At 29.4% G+C, this 17,174-nt stretch overlaps 2 protein-coding genes across 5 annotated transcripts in view; one reads left to right on the forward strand and one right to left on the reverse strand.

Annotated features, from left to right (window-relative positions):
* LOC111680085 (rh5-interacting protein) overlaps positions 1 to 9,275 on the forward strand; it is a 53,937-nt gene extending 44,662 nt beyond the window's left edge. For all 4 annotated transcript variants that reach the window (XM_046950180.1, XM_046950181.1, XM_046950179.1 and 1 more), the window contains 9 exons: positions 2,801 to 3,217; positions 3,798 to 4,508; positions 4,574 to 4,693; positions 5,859 to 5,978; positions 6,180 to 6,443; positions 6,558 to 6,710; positions 6,774 to 6,902; positions 6,990 to 7,136; positions 9,074 to 9,275. In XM_046950180.1, the coding sequence (XP_046806136.1) occupies positions 2,989 to 3,217; positions 3,798 to 4,508; positions 4,574 to 4,693; positions 5,859 to 5,978; positions 6,180 to 6,443; positions 6,558 to 6,710; positions 6,774 to 6,902; positions 6,990 to 7,136; positions 9,074 to 9,174 (1,974 nt within the window). In that variant the 5' untranslated portion in view covers positions 2,801 to 2,988 and the 3' untranslated portion in view covers positions 9,175 to 9,275. The remainder of the gene's footprint in view (positions 1 to 2,800; positions 3,218 to 3,797; positions 4,509 to 4,573; positions 4,694 to 5,858; positions 5,979 to 6,179; positions 6,444 to 6,557; positions 6,711 to 6,773; positions 6,903 to 6,989; positions 7,137 to 9,073) is intronic.
* A 2,446-nt stretch (positions 9,276 to 11,721) lies between these two features.
* LOC111680083 lies at positions 11,722 to 14,195 on the reverse strand. The gene is made up of 3 exons (XM_023441704.2): positions 14,026 to 14,195; positions 13,663 to 13,969; positions 11,722 to 11,965 (listed from the first exon to the last, which is right to left on the reverse strand). Exons 1-3 carry the CDS (start codon positions 14,142 to 14,144, stop codon positions 11,795 to 11,797), a joined length of 597 nt encoding a protein of 198 aa, XP_023297472.1. The 5' UTR covers positions 14,145 to 14,195; the 3' UTR covers positions 11,722 to 11,794.
* Between the last annotated feature and the right edge of the window lie 2,979 nt (positions 14,196 to 17,174).

Genomic DNA, 17,174 nt, shown 5'->3' on the forward strand with positions numbered 1-17,174 from the left:
ATCAATTAATTTAATTTGAAAACGAATTTTACAGTATGTGGAACGTATTTGACAAATGTGTTGTGGGACGTATCTGGCCGACGAATTTAACTTCACACCCTTAAAAAAAGAAATACAGCTAAAAAAAATAATAATAAAAATAAAGTTCAAATTGTAGTACAATAATAACAAGGATAATAAGACATTTTTTTTGGTCTTTTTCAACAAATTGTTGTTGTATCAAGGTCAAGTCCTTTAATTTTTTCCATTTGTTATTTTTATGTATTACATTTTTTTTTGACCAATGGCGTCTTTGAGTATTTTCTTATTACTTTAATTTTAGTTTTAAATGTTTGCTGTAGTTTTCAAAAATTTAAATTTATTTCTATTATTTTTTTTTTGAATTTAAAATCCATTGGTTTAAGTAGAGTGTTTGTTTTCGTGATTTGCTAGTAGAGTCCTTATTTTTGGATAGGTTTTCTGTATTTACTTTTAATCACGCTGTGTACAAAATGATTATGTTTAAGTGTCGTGTTCTACTTTTAATGGTTGTAAATAGTAAATTCAGTTTTTTTCTTTCAGTTTCTTTTCATTAAAAGTGCTTTTACTCTGTCACAAAATATAAAATTTAAATTATTTATATTTAATTTATTAACGGAAATTTTTTTCGAAAAAGCCAGCAAAATAATGGCATTAAATAATCATCAGTAGCGAAATTTTATTATTTTCTTTTATTACTTGAATGGCTAAATTTAATGACTTAGTTTTTTTTTGGAAAAAATAAAACTGATGTATTTGGAAATTTTACTGTAAGGAAAATAGTTTTTTTTAAGGTTAAATGTAAATTTTAGGTAGAATATTTACAATCTTTATACCAATTTTATTTAATATCTTAAAGGGAAACATATCCCAGCAAAAACTTGGTACTTAATTTTCAATAAATACAACTTAACGTCTGCATTACTTTCAAACATTTTAGTAATAACTTTCTTTTATTACGATAAAGAAGTACTTCATTTTCGGCTTTGTCATTTTGTTTAATTGTTAAGAATTGTGTTTTACAAAAAAGAAATCAAAATTAAAATTTGCGCAATATGTAAATGTTTTACTAATAAACCGAAGTACCTGGATCGTATTCTAACTTGCTTTTTTATTTTTATTTGTATTCCAAATCACTTCTTTAACTCCGTATCTGTAAACAAGCGTAGAAGTACTTTTCTTCAATGACATTACCGTATTAAAATAATGAGTTAAAATGCTAATGAAAAAGTAGTGGTAATAGGTTTTAATAGCATTTTGAATCATTACTTTTCAATGTAAAAAAAAAACAATTCGATATACCATTAGATCAGAGAGAGAATGAAAACAGCTGTTGTCTTTATACTTTGTTTCCATTTCAAGAACAGAGAATTCACTTTTAATGATTTTTATTTTTTCAGGATTCTTTGTATCTGATATTATGATATTAAGTTCAATAATTCATAAAATCAAGAAGTACCATTTGAATGACGAAAAAGTACCACAATAGTGGGGAGGATATTATGCGTTTATGCTGATGTTTGTAACACCGAAAAATATTGGCCGTACACCCACCTTAAAATATACCAATCGGCTCAGAATCTTTCTGAGTCAATTTAGCTTTGACCATCCGTTTGTGTGTCCTTGTAAACTTTGTGTCCACGGTACAGGTCGCAGTTTTCAAGATAATTTGATGAAATTTGCAACATCCAAGAACGAACGCTATTGAAAATGTTTCAAATCGGTTCATTATTCCGCTTAGTTGTTGTTGTTTTTTCACATTAAACATAATGATCTTCTCGCATACATGTCTGATAGAATTCTTAAAGTCGTGGGTTCTAAAGATATATGAGTTCTTCAGAAACGTGATTTCAACAAACAGCTTCTTCGCTATATATAGGGATGTTTAATATAAAACAATAATTCAGAAATTACAAAAGAAATGACAAACCTTTATATACCATTCACATAAAGATGATACCTTGATCAGATGGAAAAAATCGATGTGAATTATATCATAATTCTAAAAAATTATCAATAACAATAAATCTATCTTTTTAAAAGGCTTATCTTCTGGAATGTTTCTCATGAAACTATAGAGATTTTGTATCTTATTTTGGCGACAGTGTTCTATAAAATATATTAATAAAAATGTCAGTTTTAAATACGGATACAAGTTAATCATTTAAAAACTAAAACTAAGACAAACTAGATTCTATTTATATGCATCAAAACATATTTATTACAAAAAGTATTTGTTACAATTTGCTCAAATTTAGATAAAGAAAATATAATAATATTTCCCCCTTAATCTACATGCGAAACATGTTCGTGTAGAGGTTAAAATAAAATTGTTATCGCTCATAGTTGATAATCGCGTTTAATTTCGTATAATAAACAATTAAACACCTGGCAAAATACAAAAAGCTTAACAAAAAAAAATACTACCAAAAAACTATAATACTTACGTATAAAAAAGTTACATTTTAACTTAATCCAAAAAAAGAACTGATAAGTGATACGAACCTGCATGGCATAAATAAATAACGCAACCAGACAGCGCCCCCTAAAAGGCAGGGACAATTAACTAAAACCTAAATACATAAAAAGAAAGAAAATAAAGCAAACGTGTTTGGAAATATTTAATTAACTAATAATGATTAATCACTGCAAATAAAACACGAAATAATTATTAAGTAAATAATTTTGAAACAATAACTTCTTAGCCCCAACCATTAACAACCTACTTTCGCTTTATTCAAATACCGATTCAAAAAAAATTGTTTTATTTTTTCACTTTCAGGCACAGGAGCTGTCTATTGGCCATGTGATACACATGACGATTGTACGGCCAAATACTCATCGTGCTCGTCGGCGACTAGTCAATGTAAATGCACCGATTTCGATATTGTGTTTTCCAGTGATTTTTCGACATGTTTGAAGACGTCACTGATTGGTGACAAATGCGAAGAAAGTGTTCAATGCAATCTTATGCCAACGGGAGCCAAGTGTAAATCGGGGGTCTGTGATTGTGCCGATGGCGAAACATATGTACGTGGACGTTGTCGGAAATTAAATGGTCTCAATCAGCATTGTGATACAGATTTAGATTGTTATTTTGGTTATGATCGAGAATCGGTCCAGTGTAAGGAAAATATTTGTACATGTGCCAATGGATATTATCATAGACATGGCAACATATGCCGACGTAAATCAATGGGTGAGTTTGAAATTTATGTTGAAAATAAAATAATGCTTAAATATAGTTTATGGTATAGTCTGTAGTCTAGCCTAGTTTATAGTCTAGTCCATTCTATTATAGTCTATTTAAGTCTATATTCTAATCTATATTCTAATCTACAGTCTAATTAATAGTCTAATCTATAGCATAATCTTTAGTCGAATCTAAAGTCTAGTCTATAGTCTAGTCTATAGTCTAGTCTATAGTCTAGTCTATAGTCTAGTCTATAGTCTAGTCTATAGTCTAGTCTATAGTCTAGTCTATAGTCTAGTCTATAGTCTAGTTTATAGTCTAGTCTATAGTCTAGTCTATAGTCTAGTCTATAGTCTAATCTATAGTCTAGTCTATAGTCTAGTCTATAGTATAGTCTATAGTCTAGTCTATAGTCCAGTCTATAGTCTAGTCTATAGTCTAGTCTATAGCCCAGTCTATAGTCTAGTCTATAGTTTAATCTATAGTCTGGCCTATAGCCTACTCTTTCTGAGTCAATATTCTAGAATCTAGATACAGATTTATTTTATGGAATTCATCATAATTGGTTATATCTCTATATTTCCAGAAATTGATGATGTTTGTGTTGTTCACACTGACTGTGATGATTTGGGTGAAAATGTAAAATGTAAAAGTTTGAAATGTCAATATGTTAATGAAATAAAATCTAAAGTTAATAACAATAATAATCATACAAATGTTAATAACAACATAAATACAAGAAATAACAACAACAATAATAATAACAATAATAACAACAACAATTATATAAATACTAGAGCAAAAAGACAAACTTCCACACCAACCGAAACCAATTCGAATCTTTCAAAATCATCACCCAGTGAAAGTGAATTTAATGTTGTTACCAAATTGGTTAATGGTCTGAGTACTACATCAAGTATTAACAATAATAACAACAACAGCAATACAAATAATAACAACAACAATAATATCTTAAGTGATACAGATGCTGAAGATTTAAATACGGAATCGAAACAAGAATCAATTTCACCAACCGCCGCTAACAATAAAGAAGCACAAAAGAGTCGTGAAATAGCGATACAAACTAGTATCGATGCGTTCGAATTGAAAGTATTGACACCGAAAGTTAAAAATGTTGGTACAATTACAACCACCGCATCGACCAGTTCCAGCAGTCGTAGACCCTCCAGACAACAACAGAGACAAAAACGTCGTCCAACCTTATTTCATTTTATTGATGATGAAAAAACTATATCAACTGTGTCGAACACTGATGACGATGTTGAGAATCAAGAATGTATGTTGCCAAATAAGAGTATGATTGAAATTATTTGCTATATACATATATGTTCAATTTTTCAGATGGTTTTCAATGTACTTATCACGGATTACCCTGCAATGGCCTTCCTCATTCCATATGTTCCAATAATGTTTGTTTGTGCCGCCCCGGTTACTATAACAGAAATGGAAAATGTTTCGCTGGTAAGTAAATAGTAGATTGATAGAAAATAAAAATCCAATCACATTGGCTCTAAGATTGGCAGTATGGATAGACTAAGGAGTTAAAATTTCCTTTCAATTTGAAATTTCTTGATATTTTAGAATCCTATTTATAACTAGTGTTATATTCAAAAACTCATTGCCATAGGTCGATCATTAATTTTTCATTCTCAAGGTTTCAAAAGCAATTAAAATGTTGGAACATTAGGTCAAAGCAAGTTCGATAGAGTTGCTGTCTGTGCTATGTCAGTTCAGCAGCATTTTGTTATCCTGGAAAGTAATTTGTTTTAATTTAAACAGTTTTTGAGTTAACACTTTTTGAATATAGTGTCTCGGTATAACTTTATAGTATATAACAATATTTATACCCTACACCACTTTAGTGGGGAGGGTATATTGGGTTTGTGCTGAAGTTTGTAACATACACAAATATTCGTCCTATACCCACCTTAAAGTATACCAATCGGCTTAGAATCATCCATCCGTCTGGCTGGCTGTCCATGTAAACTTTGTGCGCAAGGTACAGGCCGCAATTTTCAAGATAATTGGATGAAATTTGGCACACACACACGCTTCTTTTGTCCCAAGGACGAAGCCTATTGAAAATGATTAAAATCGGTCCATTATTTCGACTAGCCCCCATACAACCGTACCCCCCAATTAGGACCTTTTGGCTTATAATTAATTTAAATGATCTATTATGTTAACAAAAGTCGACCAAACTAAGTTTTATAGAACTTTAAATGACACTACCGATTTTTGTAATGATCGGGCTTCATTTGACCCTATCCCCCATACAAACTCCCCTTCAGAAAATGACTTAAAGGTCAAAATTCACTTACAAACACTAATTACACTTTTAAATTCTATATAAATAATATTGAAGAAGACTTAACTCCCCCTACAAACATTTTTAAGGATAGGGCCATATTTTGCCCTGCTCCCCTTTAAGCCCTTTAAAAAAAAATCTCTTTTTTTGACAAAAAAAAAGTAAAAATATTCCGAAATAAAGTTAAAAAAACAAACCAAATGCTTTATTTTTTTAATTAATCCCCATTTTTAACATACATACTGACTGGTGTAGGGTATCATATGGTCGGTTACGCCCGACTATACATTCACACTTGTTTTCTTTTATTTTTTTCAGAACTGGGCGAGATAGCAGAAAGTTCGGATGAATGTGAAAATGAATTTGATGCTGAAACTAAAAAATGTATTTGCCAAAAGAATTACTTTTATGATGTCAATCTAAGAGAATGTCGTAAACGTAAGTATTGGAAAATTTTAATTCTTACTGTTCTAAAGTTATCACTTTAGAACGACTTCATTTTTACATTATATACATGTATGATTACAACATAACGTTTAAGTTAAATGTTTGAAAGGTGTAAACCTTTGTAAATAAATTTATTACTATTTTTATTATATTTTTGAACCAAGGTATATTAATCTATTCTTTACATTACAGCCATACAATATCATTTATCCTGTAGCAGAGATAATCAATGTAGTCCATTTGGTGCTGCTTATTGTTATCCTGAAGTACCGAGACGTTGTACGTGCAAAGAATATGCCGAATACGATGAACTCTTACAGATGTGTGTATATAAGCAAGGCTTAGGTTCCGAATGTGAAATCGATGAAAATTGTCCTGTTGAACATGCAATGTGTTCAAATCGTACTTGTGTTTGTAAAACGCCCTACATTAGGAAAGGAGATAAATGTTTGCCAGGTGAGAAAAACAAAACCCAACTTTAAATACAAATATTTCATAGTCTTTGGGTAATTAAATCCCATTCATTACTAAATATTGAATACATAAATAAATCAAAACTATTATTTACAGGCATTGGTGCGGAATGTTTCGAAACCGATGAGTGCATGGTGGATAATTCAGTGTGTGCCACAACTTCAGCTTCCAATGCTACTCAGGATGATTCGAAATCCTGTCAATGTCGCAAAGGTTTTGTACATTTCAAAGATGAGTGTGTTAAAGAAGGTATTTAAATCAATTAACTAAATAATTCATTAATTTTTAACACTTTTTTTTTGAATTACTTAGCCGAAGACATTGACGAGGAATGCGTTGAAAATGAACAATGTAAACCTTTATTGGCCACTTGTGTTGACAATAAATGTTCCTGTAGCGATAAACAACATTTTCAAAATGGTCATTGTGAAACTCGTAAAGGTTTGTGATTGTTTCCTTTCGTTTTTATTTTTTTTGAGATTTTTGTAGATTTTCTTTAAATTAATTCATGTTTGTTTAATTCAAAAGCTCTTAACGAAATTTGCTCGACCGCCAGTGAGTGTTATGTAGAAAAGGGTGCTGAAAATGTCGAGTGCCGTAATTCTGTGTGCCAGTGTAAATTTGGTTATAGAACTGATAACGAACATCGATCTTGTGTTGCGTCCAATAAGAAAAGTGAGTATTTTTTTCGAATAATATTTTTTTAATTATTTAAAACATACATAGAAATAGAAACATATGTCCAATTCACAATCGATGTTGTACGGTTGTATCGTAGTATGTCGTATTTTTTTATTGATTTGTTTTTGTTTTCAAAAATTTTATTTACAAATTTTTTTATGACTTACAACGCTACAACTATAAGACATCAATTGTTAATTGTACAATAGTTTTGAAATAAAAACTTCTTCGAAAATTTTTTTTATTAAAAATTCTATAAAATGTTTCCTTTAGAAAACTATGAAACGATTTTTAATCAAATCTCTTTGAAATGTTTTCATTAGACATTCCTGAACAGCTATTTTAAAGTTTAAAAAAGTATTATAAAGAAACTTTTCCTTCTCCTTTCTATAGAAAATTCATTGTAACGTTTTCTATAAAAGAACTGTTCGTAGCGTTTTTTATAGTGAACCCTTTTGCGTTTTTTTTCCAAAGACAACTGTTTGCATCGTTTTCAATAAAAAACGGTTTGAATCTTTTACACAGAAAATTTTTATATCGTTATCCATAGAAAATCGTTTGCATCGTCTTCTATTTGGCAGATTCTTAGAAAGTTTTTTTTATTAAAAATTCTTTTAAATGTTTTCTTTGAAAAACTATGAAACTATTTCTAAACAAAACTTTTTGAAATGTTTTCATTAGACATTTCAGATCAGTTTTCTATGTAAAACTATTTGAAATCCTTTTTGAGGCTTAAAAAAATTAAAAAAAAAAACTTCTCATTCTGTTTTCTAGAGAAAACTCATTGTAACTTTTCTGTAAAAAAAAAAATATTTGTATTAGTTCTATAGAAAATTTTTTGTATCGTTTTTTATAAAGAATTGTTTTGTATCGTTTTGTTGGCAGCTTCTTCGAAAGCTTTTTATTGAAAATTCTTTAAAATATTTTTATAGAAAAATGTGAAACGATTTATAATCAAAACTCTTGGAAATGTTTTCATTAGACATTCCAGAACAGTTTTTTATGTCAAACTATTTCCTTTTTATGTTTTATTTTAAAGAAACATCTCTCTACTTTCATTTTCAGTAATAAAAACTGTTTGTCTCGTTTTCTATAGAAAACTCTATTAATCTATAGAGAACTATTTGCATCGTTTTCCAGAGAAAACTGTTTTACTTCGTTTTCCATAGAAAACTGTTTTGCTTCGTTTTCCATAGAAAACTGTTTGAATCTTTTTATATAGAAATCTCTTTGTATCGTTATCCATAGAAAAACGTTTATAAAGTTTTCTATGGAATATTCTTTACCACGTTTTCTGTATAGAACTCTCTAAAGAAACATTTCAAAAAGTCTCTAAAAAATATTTAATAGAAACTTCTTTTTGTATATGGAAAGTTTTATTTATCGTTTTCTATATAAAACTCTATAGAAAATCCTCTATAAAAAGTATTTGATAGAACCAAAGCTTATATAGAAAACCCTTTGTAGTATTCTATGGAAAACTCTTTGTAATGTTTTCTATAGAAAATACTTTATAACGTTTTATGTGCACAAATTTCTAAAGATTAATCTCTATATAAAACCTACTCTCTTTATAAAAACTTCTCTTTTAAAAGTTTTATATAGAAAATTTTCTGTAAATGTTTTATAGATAACTCTTTGTATCGTATAGAAAACTCTTTGTAAAGTTTTCTATAGAATAATCTTTACAACATTTTCTGTATAAAACTCTCTAGAGAAACTTTACTGAAAAGTCTTTAGACACTTTATACAAAGCTCTTTTTTTAAAGGTTTATGTGGAAAATACTGAACTGTTCTATATATAATAATATTCTTTAATATTTTTTTTTTTTTTGGAAAAAAATATGTATCTCTTCATTCCCTTAAAATTAAATTGTATTTCTCATTTTGGTATTTCTAAATCTCTATTGCAATATTCTATATATTTTCAGATTCTTCCGGAAGGCCAAGTGCTCTTAAAATAATAACATTCATGTTAATTGGTTCAGCATTTCTCATCACTAGTGCCGCTATAAAACAAGCCTACTATTAATTTTTTAAATTAAATTCTTTAGAAAAATACACACAAATATACGAGTGACAAAGCAGCAAAAAATAAAACAATTGATTACATTAACAAAATCTATGCTAAAATACAAAAAATTACTAAAATTAAAAAAAAAATATTACTTACAATCATTTAAAAAGAAAAACCCCAGCAATAATAAAAACAAATAAATTGTAATTATTAAAACTAATAAATTAAAATAAATTCCTTTACTAAATTATTAAAGCACTCAAAAAATATTTATTACAAAAAAAAAAAAATAATTACTTAACACTCTGCTACACTTAAAGAAAAAAACTTATTAATGTTACAAAAATGTAGAAAAAGTACAAGTTTGATTTTATTTTATTTTAATAAAAAAAAAAACTTCAAAACAACATTTCAATTAAAGCAATATTTATTGTAACTAAAGATAATTATTAGTATTTATATATAATACTAAACATAATTAAGTGTATAAAAATATAACAAATTAAATACAATTACAATTGAGAAAAAAAAAAACAACAAAAAATTAATTGTTAAACTAAATAAGAAAATTAAAAACAAAAATAGTTCAAAATTTCTAGTTTTTAGTTTTAAAATCTTTAAAGCAAAATTACAAAAACAAAGTTAATTAGTGTATTAGTTTGATAGTTTTTTTTAAGCCTAAGTATTTAGTTATTTAATATATAAATTATTACATTTTTTCAAAGTTACGAAAATATAAATACTTTTGAAAAAAAAACTTAAATTGCTAAATTATTATATTAAATTGAATTATCCATAAGGATCCGTTTACAAATAGCCTTAAAGACTTCAAATAGAAATACTTTTTATATGGGATTAAAAAGTACATATTGTCAAAAAGGCGAAAAATAATTTATTGCAATAAATTACAGATACAAAGAGATAGAAGCCATGATTTCAACAAAGAATTTGTTTGATTTGATATTTGTAACACCCCGAATAATAATAATACTAATGTACAAAACTCGGCTGGCCATACGTCCGTCTGTGTGACCATGTGAAATTATCAATATACATAATTCTTTAGAAGATTTAAACCCCAACTCTTTGGCCATAACAAAAAGGATGTTTTTAATACTTAAGGACATAATATCTAGGAATTCTGTTGAGAGAAGAAAACATATATGTTCTCGGGCAAAACACTATATCACTGTAGAAAACTTGGAAAATTATTTGATTTAATCCAGAAGCATTAAAGCTTTATATGTTTTATCTGTGTTCATAGCGTTGGCAGCCATCTCGAGGGTTATTTGGACAACCTTAATAATGGTCATCCATTTAATTGTCTTCCATCGAGTTGGGTTCCACCTCCTCGCTCTTTGGATTTGACTCCTCCGGGTAACCTGAATTGGCTATTTATGCAGTGGGTTTGTTTTCTTATCTGGAATAGGAATAGAAGTATTTTTAATCGACACCCTCCCAATTTATTAATGCACTGCTGTTCTCTTCCTTTTTAGAATTTGGCTTCTCAACATTACCAGTACTTTCTAATGATTTTTTGTATACCATCGTTTTGCTAGCGCCTTCCCAATTTTGGAAAGGGCAGCTGCACTTTCTTCTAGCGAGTTAGTGGTAACTTCCTTGCATTTAGGATTTGACGTTATCAGTAGTGGCCTTTTCGAGGCTTGTTGTATCAGCCCTTCTAATCGCACCTTTCCAATTTTTAATATGACAGCTTTAGATGCAAAGTAAGCCTTACTTTTAATATTGATAAAACTAGCCATGGAATTCTTGTCGATACCTATCACAAGTGTAGTTTCCTCAGGTTCTTATTCACTCTAAAAGACATTCTATTTTTCCACGGCTCAGCTCAACATTTCATTAGCCAGTTTACTGCAATCCTTTTATAAAACTCGCTTAGCGCCGTCCCAGAAAGGTGAGATATTTTCCATCAAGTTCTTTAGAGTACTAACACATATCAATCTCATCAACATCACGCCCATCCTGAACTCACAGCTCACGCTTTTAATTGGTTGTATACCCTTCGAAACTGTTGCGTGCGTCCACTATCTTATTGTTAACCAGATCTTCTACCTTACTCTGCTGGTCTATTGGAATTTTGCATAGCAGAGATCGTCCCAGTGTCTTTTTCTGGCAACTTTGGTGAAAGATGAAGGCTCTTTTCCACCGTCTAGCTTCTCTTTCCTCGTTTATCTGGGCTTTTTTGAGATACCCTTATCTTCGAGTTTGGTTTCGCCAACGTGTTCGTCTTCGAAATATCTGGCTTGTCGTTTTAAACCTTACTCGATGATTGTCTACCAGGGAGATGATAGATGGTCCATCAACACCTCCTATCCGCTACCCGGGAACGTGATCGGTAGGAAAAAGAGAAAAAATCTAAAAAAAAAATTATATTTAACTGTCTTCAATTCTTTGTTAGAAAATCGGAAGGATTCTTAAAATATTAAAAATATTTCTGCTAAAATTTTGAATTTATATAGAAAACTGTAAAAATAATGTATGTTAATCGTGAGGACTAAAGTAATCTACTAACGACTAAGTCCAAGATAATATAAATTCAGCTCTATTTTACGTAAGTATTTTATTTTAAAATAAATATCTAAATATATAAGTATAGAAGTAAAAAAAAAATCTGCTACTCCGTTTGCTCTTCATCCGATGATCCTTCAATAGTATCAGATTGCTCAGACGATTGATAAGAACATGCTTCTTTTAATCGTATATATTTGATGTCCATCAAGTAGAACTTCTCATTGGCCTCTTGGACAGCACTCTCTAACTCGGTGTTCTTTTGTAGACTTTCATCCTATACATTAATTAATTAAAACAGTTTTAATATTAAGTTAAACCAAAATATAGTTGTTTGAAAAGTTTAGATAGATAGAGGTTAAAAAGTTTGTTTAAGTAATTTAGAAATTCATATCAACTATATCAATATAATGGTATAAAAAATTATCCGTTTTGAAATTTATATAAGCCCACCATTAAAGCAAATACCGTAAATTTGTAATTACTTTTGAAATAAGGCCTAATAGATCATTTGGAAACGATGCAAGTCAATTTCTAATGGTGACCTATAAGGTTAGAGCTTTTCATCTTTATTTAAGTGCTGTATAATAAACGTATTTGCGATTTTAAACAGTAATCCGTGAAGACAGTTGCAAGTAGTTTAATCGTGGCCGGTTATTATCCTTTTTCTTTAATAAGAATTTTTGATTAACAAAAATTAAGGCCCTTTTTGAAGATGTTATGATTATACTCATAATAATGGTCACCGCCCTTACGACATCATATTTTTTATTATAAAAGATTACAACTGGCCAGTAGACCACAAATAGATGACGTCTTGAAGAGAGAAACACAAACACATTGTTAAGTTGCTGCTGAGAATCAATAGAGTGAGAGCAATATAGTCTGACTCTAATATGAGAGTTGCAACATGATTTGTTTAGACGCAACATTCAATGTTAAGAGTATTGAAGTCGAATCTATTCCCAAGTCCCCATTCAGAGATTGTATTTAGATATCGGGTAGGAGAATGTATAAAAGATATATTAGAAATCAATTACAAAAAAGTACAGAGCCTTATAGTATGGATTAATTATATTCAATTCGTGGATGAGATCCCAACTATAACAACTCGTTTAGAGCGATCTATGAGAATGGTCTGAGAACAACAATTAGTAGTTTTTTTCATCACATTACCTAGTACTCGTATGTATTGTAATGTAATATATTTGTATATATGTAAATAACTGTCTTCTATAGATTCTATAAAAAACAAGTATGAAAGTATATTCGGGCGTGACCGACCATATGATCCCCTACACCAGCTATGAATATTCATTGTTCCGATACATTTAAGCAATTTATCGATGAAAATCTAATATTCTAAAAGAGGCTTTTTATGGGGCCTAGGGGCAAATATAGACCAAGTCCGATATAGTTTTATTATATTTATATAATATTTATTTCTGCTGAATTTCATCGCGATATTTGTGTTTATAAGTTAATTTGGGGCATTCAAGTAATTTTCTGAAAGGGACTTTGTATGAGAGCTAGGGTCAAATGAGGACCGATCTTTATTAAATTTGACGAGGTCATCAAGGCTTGTATAAAACTTAGTTGTGCCACTTTTTATCGATATACATTTATATTTAACATAATTATGAGCTCAGAAGCCTCGGGAGGTTCTGTTGTATGGGGGGTAGGTGAAATAATGGACCGATTTTATTCATTTTCAATAGGCTTCGTCCAAATTTTATCCAATTATCTTGATAACTGCCACATGTACCTTGCGCATGGACAGCCAGACGGACGGACGGACATAGCTAAATCGACTCAGAAAACGATTCTTAGCCGATTGGTATACTTTAAGGTGGGTATATGACGAATATTTTTGTATGTTACAAACATCAGCACAAACCCAATATACCCCTCCCACTAAAGTGGTGTAGGATATAAAGAGATTCAAAGATTTTCCATATTAACTTATGAGTCTACCAATAGCTTTGAGCGTTTCTGCAATAACTCCTTAACATCATGTAATTCCCGAATCATTGCATTACGTTCCATCGCATGATAGTCACGTTGTAAACGACATTCTTCTTCCAACTTTTGATTCAAACGTTTCAAATGATACATTTCCGTTAGCATTGTATTCTGTTTGTCCATGATTGTTTTAACCAAACTCTCAAGATTTTCAATAGTGATACGAGCATCTATTAGATTTTTATTTAAAAGCCAATTTTCTGCACGTGCAGCAACCAATTCAGTGGCGGATATGGGTGTGTTAATGGACGGTTCATTGCTGTAAAGAGAATTTCTTGAATAATATCTCATTATAGGTTTGTATCTTTAGTTTACTTGTTTTCAGTATTTTCTGAAGATATACAATCTTTTGGAATAGTTGGAGTATCAGTATAAGAACCTCCTTGGTCGGGTCTTTGTTTGGTATGAACAAAATATTGACAAATACACGACATGGTCGGTTTTAAAATAAAATAATAATAATAATAATATAAATTTGAAAAAAATGTTACCAATTGTTTCGATGATAGTTTTTTCTAAAAATTCATAATACTAACTTGATAATATAGACAAGACCCATGAACCCATTATATGTAGAGAAAATTTTCGAAAATTATGAGATAAAATTCAATTTCGTAGGAAAATCGTTTTGAATTTTCATTCGGAAATTCACATGCTAAATCTGAAAATTAACTTAGAATAGACCTATGTCCATTGCTTCATCCAAATTACCGATTCTTTTTTTTAAATTGTGAACAATTTGTGTTCACAATTTAACAATTTTAATTAAGATTTAAATCTATGTTGAATCCGAAAAAAGTTTCAGAATCAAATAGGTCCAATTCTGGTAAATTTCCATGATGAATCCGAAAATTGCCTCAAAATTAACCTATGTTCATTGTTTCATCCTAATTCTCCATTCTTTTTTTTTAAATTGTGAACAATTTATTTTGTATTTTCGAGATCTTGAAACCGAGGACAACTGTACTTTAGATTTAAATCTACTTTGAATTCGAAAATAGTCTCAGGATGTCCTATATTTCATAAAAATTTCAGCACAAATTTCATTTCACATCAAAATTTGTCTAATACTTATATGATTTGTCTTGGCTAATCAACACAAGAACCCCAAATTCAAAGGAAACTTTGAGATGACATAAAATTTTGTATAAAATTGGTCTAAATTTTTGATAAAATTTCGGTCTCAGACCGACATTTATGGATAACGTTTAAGTACTAATCTTGAATGTCAAGATGAGAATCAAGATGGAAAATTCTGATTCGATTGTTTTAAATTTAAACATAATTACTCCCTGGAAGAAAAACTATAGGTCTGACAAATTTCTTCACATTATATTTGGTAGATTCTGAAAAAAAGTCTTCGAGAATTAGGAAAAAACGTTTTTTCCAAGGTAGTCCGACATTTTTATTCATAACCTTTTACGTTGTGAACCAATTTGCTGATTTTTAATGCCAAACTGCTTAGATGAATATTTAGGCTGAATTCGGCAGACTTTTTTAATTAGTTTTAACGTGAGGGAGTTTTAGGCAGACAGAAAGACAGGACATAGCTAACTTGACTAGGAATTTCATAAGGACGTGGAATATATATATATATATACTTAGTTGGGACTCAAATGAATATTTCTTGGTGTTATGCATAGAAGGACAAACTTATTTATACTCTCTAACACAACTGATGGTTTGGGCGGAGTTCACAAAATGTACATTTTAACACAGGTCTAATATGAGCATCTGATATGTACAATATGTTACAGAAAAACATTTATAACCTTTTATTCATTTCAAGCTAACTGAAACACCTTAATATTATTTACTTACTTTTATGTTGTAATAAATTTCCAACAAAAGTGTTTCCTTTCTGTCCATATCAAAAAAGAAAAAAACTACAATTTTCTAAAGTTCAACAGAAACTAAAACAAGAACAATACAATTATTATTAATCACTACACCAGACGTCTGTAAACTGATGATTAATAAAAATGATTGTTAACTCAAACTCACAGTCAGCTCCACATATCACACCACCCTCTTGTCCCTTTAAACTTTAATGACGCCATCAACTACTTGAGAGGGCGCCATAACGGTGACGTCAAAAGTACATACATACATACTTTCAAAATTCTTGAAAATCTTTTTGTGTATGTATTTTCTTTAACTTCAATGACCAATATCTGACATTTAAGAGTTTACTGGACTCATGAACATGTAAGTAGAATTGTGTCTTGTTTGTTTGTCTTAACATGCAATCCACTACTAGCATTGTCCACGTACTCATCCTTCAAAATAGTTTCGTGATTTTATTGTTATTTTTGTAATTTTATCATTTTTTACTTTGTTTTTTTTTTTTTTTCTCTGACGTCGTTAAATTTAAATCAGTGATTATTTTATGGAACAATAATGAAAATACTTAATCGTTTTGAGTGAATATTTGTCGTGACATTTATTCCTGTTAAGTCGCGTGCTGTGCTGTGAAAGAATGTTATTATTTTATTCCTCACATCAGGTGTGGAAAATTGAGATTTTTTTAAAAGAAAAGTGAGTGAACTGTTATTAAGAATAATGTAAGTTTTATAATTAATATAATTCATCAAAAATAGCGAAACAGAGAAAACTTAGAGATTTTTTCAATCTAGAGAACCTTTAAACCTTCGACGAAGAATTTATGAAATTTAAAATACTGGATATTCCAGCTCTGTTTCTTATTACAAAAATAAGTTATATTGATATATAAATAAAATACATAGATTTTCATTATACTTGTAATGTATTTTTATTAAAACACATGTAACGAAAAAGTGAATTTTAAATAATTGTAGGTTTCAAATATTTTCAAAAATTTTACATAAACAATAGCTCTGTTCAATAACTTATAGTTGTGACTAGTTAGTAACAATTGTTACTAAAAAAGGTTTTATTAGCTCAAAAAACTTGCAAAAAAATACAAAAAAAAAACAAGAGTGTAAACATTTTGCAAAATATTGCAACCTAGAAAAAATAAATAAAAATTTGGTAATGAGTAGTTATTTCATACATTAGTGGGTAATGAGAGGTAGTTACCAATAACATTTATTTGTTTCTTATAGGATTTGTAGTCAATTGTCTATAGCGCACTTCTAATTAGAAATTTGTTAGTGATTCTTACCCTAGTCGATATTAGAAGTTTTTTTTAAAGAAATATTGATTTTTAAATTTGTGTAAAAACTATTTCAGATTGCATGATTAAATAACTTGTTAATGAAGCATTAAGTAAGTAAACAGACTAATAAACAGAGAAAATAACTGTAAAGCTTGGTTAAAATCCAAAAAGTCGGCTAAGCATATTTGTAACCAATTATTTTTTAGTCATCGTCGAACAAGTAGTTATTCATCAAAAAGTAAGTATTTACACTTTGCTGCAATATTGCTTGTCTACTTATGCCGGCCTTACACTATCAAAATTTTGTGTAGAAAAGTACGGATGG

The sequence above is a fragment of the Lucilia cuprina genome, chromosome 4, assembly GCF_022045245.1.
Source record: "Lucilia cuprina isolate Lc7/37 chromosome 4, ASM2204524v1, whole genome shotgun sequence".
Lineage (NCBI taxonomy): Eukaryota > Metazoa > Arthropoda > Insecta > Diptera > Calliphoridae > Lucilia > Lucilia cuprina.

Bases quoted from the DNA above. Each gene is read 5' to 3' on its own strand.
- LOC111680083 (XM_023441704.2), bottom strand. From the start codon at position 14,144: ATGTCGTGTATTTGTCAATATTTTGTTCATACCAAACAAAGACCCGAC. The intron at 13,970-14,025 runs GTAAACTAAAGA...TTCTCTTTACAG, and splicing joins TCAGAAAATACTGAAAACAA to CAATGAACCGTCCATTAACA. The intron at 11,966-13,662 runs GTAGACTCATAA...ATTAATGTATAG, and splicing joins AGAAACGCTCAAAGCTATTG to GATGAAAGTCTACAAAAGAA.